A 2,558-nucleotide genomic window follows, 5' to 3' on the forward strand; every position below is an offset into this window, starting at 1 on the left:
GGCAGCCGACACTTCTCTACCGACACCGTCGGTCGAGCGGTGCACTTTGTCGACGAGTGGTATATTTGGCCGACTGCACCACAAAATTTCTGGCAGAAATTAGTTCACACAGAAAATGCGCCTTCTCATTCATAGACGTTCTCTGCTATTGCGCATGTATACATAGATGAAATTTCATGAAATGCTCCAATATATAGATATATGTATGTACGTATATATATATGTGGATAGATATATGTATGTACGTATGGATTGTGGAAAATATTCCCTCAGAATATCTTATTTCCCTCAGAAAATCTTATCAACTTAGCTGAAATAGAAAAATGCATACATGTTTTGCTGAAACAGAAAAATTCATACATGTTTGCAAAAATGAATTTGCAACCAGCAAATCGATTTCACGCAAATATCATATTTTCGGCAAACAAGCAAATGTACAAAAGCCCGCTCCTTTTCCCGTTTCCCCGCTTCTTTTGTACACTTGTCGTTCCGACTACCGTTTTTATTTTAGAGTTTGTTTTGATCCGACACAAGCACGCGCCTGCCTCCGCAAGCATCCCCTCTGCCCAGTGCTTATTATATTTCTGTTCCTCTTTCCTTTTTCGTTCTTATTTTTTCATTTTGCTTTGAACTATGGTAAATTTGCTCAAAGTGTGGTGGCACGGAAAAATTTTTGGTATGGTGGCAGCCGACACTTCTCTACCGACACCGTCGGTCGAGTGGTGCACTCGTCGAGGTGTGGTGTATTTGGCCGACTGCACCCCAAAATTTCTGGCAGAAATTAGTTCACAGAGAAAATGCGCCTTCTCAGTTATAAACGTTCTCTGGTTAAGCGTGTAGTTTTATAATCCTTAATTAAAATTTGTTTAGAAGTATTTTATTTATTTATTTATTGATGTATACATTTATTCATGGATACATAAAAAACATTTGTATGTACATAAGCTTCGTGGGAATGAGACAGATATATAGTAGGAATATATACACTGTTATTTCTTTATAACTTAAATCTAAGTTGGCAGCAATATTTTACAATATCAAAATAAAAAACAATAACGTAAAACATAAAACAAAACCCCTTCACGGCAAGTGTGTGACAAATTAAATAACCCAATGCATTCTTAGTCTAACAATCGTCATCGCCATCAGCCTCGTCATCTGTAGGCCTTGTCTTTGTTCACTTGAAGGGTAAACCATTACTTGGTTCTTCGAATGGGCCATGACCGAAGTGCAGTGGATCGCGTTGAATTTCCGAACGTGTACGCGCTGCCCTTTGATCGGCCAAATGCTGCTGAGCGGTTACAAAGTTCAACGAACCCGAGCCCAAAGTGACAGAACCATCGGGCAGACGCACGAAGCCGATACCGCCCGAACCCAGAGCGATTGAGCCACCACGTGCGCTATCGCCTTGCAACCCCAACCGCTGCTGTTCGCGCAAAATCGCATTGGCCGTCGAGTCCAATTGCATAGAGGAAGGTAGTGGCGCTATTGCGCCTGTGCCAGAGGCACCCACTTGTGCGCGATAGTTGTTGACAAAGGCTTGCGAGAGGAACGGTTTGGTGTCCTGCGAGATGTCATTGTCGACGAACTCCACAACGGCGTACTGCTTCAGCTGTCGGCCATTAACCACATAGAAGCCACTATCCGGACCGGTGACATAGTTGAACACTGGCTGTTGACCGAATGGTACGCGCAATGGTTGGGGCTGAAGCTGGGGCGCTGCCTGCTGCTGATGCTGCTGCTGCTGCAAGGAGGCGGGTATAAAGAATCCTGGTGCGGATGGCGCTGAAGCGGTAGAGCGTGGATAATGGAAGCCGATGATTGGCGGTGAGCTGCCCGTGGGGCCGAAGGATGGCTGGCGTCCAGGTGCACCGTTTGCCGTGGGGAAACCATTGCGCAGCTGAAAGCTGGGTTCGCGATAATTGCCGGCAAAAGTGTTAAACGGCCCGGGACGATAGGTTGGTGGTCGTTGTTGTGGTGCTGGTGCTTTTGTTGGTCTCGGCGCAGCCGGGTGCACTTGAATGAGTGTTTGAACCTGTGGGCGTGCTGATGGCGCAGTTGGTGGCAGTGGCTGTAGTTGAGGGCGTCCGGTGGGCAGTTGTGGCAGTGCTGGTACTGGTGGTAAAGGCGCCGTCGTGGGAATCGGTGCGAAGTAATGGCCGCGGCTAGGTTGGGGTGCTGATGGCGCCGTTAGTAGTGCGGGTGGATCGTAATGGTAACCGTCGGCGTTGACGTGATTGAAAAGCAGTAACAGCATAGAGGTAGCGGCCAGACGGCGAATGGCTGATGTAGCGGTCGTCATCTGGTAGGATGAGAGAGAACAGAAAGAGAGAGAAATTATAATCAGTAAGTGTAAAAAAAAAATATTTATTCAAGTAATTTTTTTTTTATTATTTTAGCTTGGATTACTAGTAACCTCAAAATGCTGGACAAATAAGCCCGCAGTGATTTATAAAACGTTTAATGCGCATTCAATCTCAACAAGTTCGCTACTTAAGTCTTTTGTTTTACCCAAGCAATGCGCTCTTTCAGCTTTGTCCTCCATTCTAAATGGCTTG

At 45.7% G+C, this 2,558-nt stretch overlaps 1 protein-coding gene across 1 annotated transcript; it reads right to left on the minus strand.

Annotated features, from left to right (window-relative positions):
- Positions 1 to 938: 938 nt before the first annotated feature.
- Positions 939 to 2,302, minus strand: LOC118741262 (proline-rich receptor-like protein kinase PERK9). Its single transcript, XM_036473173.1, has one exon. The coding sequence runs from the start codon at positions 2,300 to 2,302 to the stop codon at positions 1,178 to 1,180; it is 1,125 nt and encodes a 374-aa protein (XP_036329066.1). The 3' UTR covers positions 939 to 1,177.
- Between the last annotated feature and the right edge of the window lie 256 nt (positions 2,303 to 2,558).

The sequence above is a fragment of the Rhagoletis pomonella genome, unplaced genomic scaffold (assembly GCF_013731165.1).
Source record: "Rhagoletis pomonella isolate Grant_MI unplaced genomic scaffold, Rhpom_1.0 Rhpom_scaffold_00006, whole genome shotgun sequence".
NCBI lineage: Eukaryota > Metazoa > Arthropoda > Insecta > Diptera > Tephritidae > Rhagoletis > Rhagoletis pomonella.

Coding starts and splice junctions, on each gene's coding strand:
- LOC118741262 (XM_036473173.1), bottom strand. CDS start 2,302: ATGACGACCGCTACATCAGCCATTCGCCGTCTGGCCGCTACCTCTATG.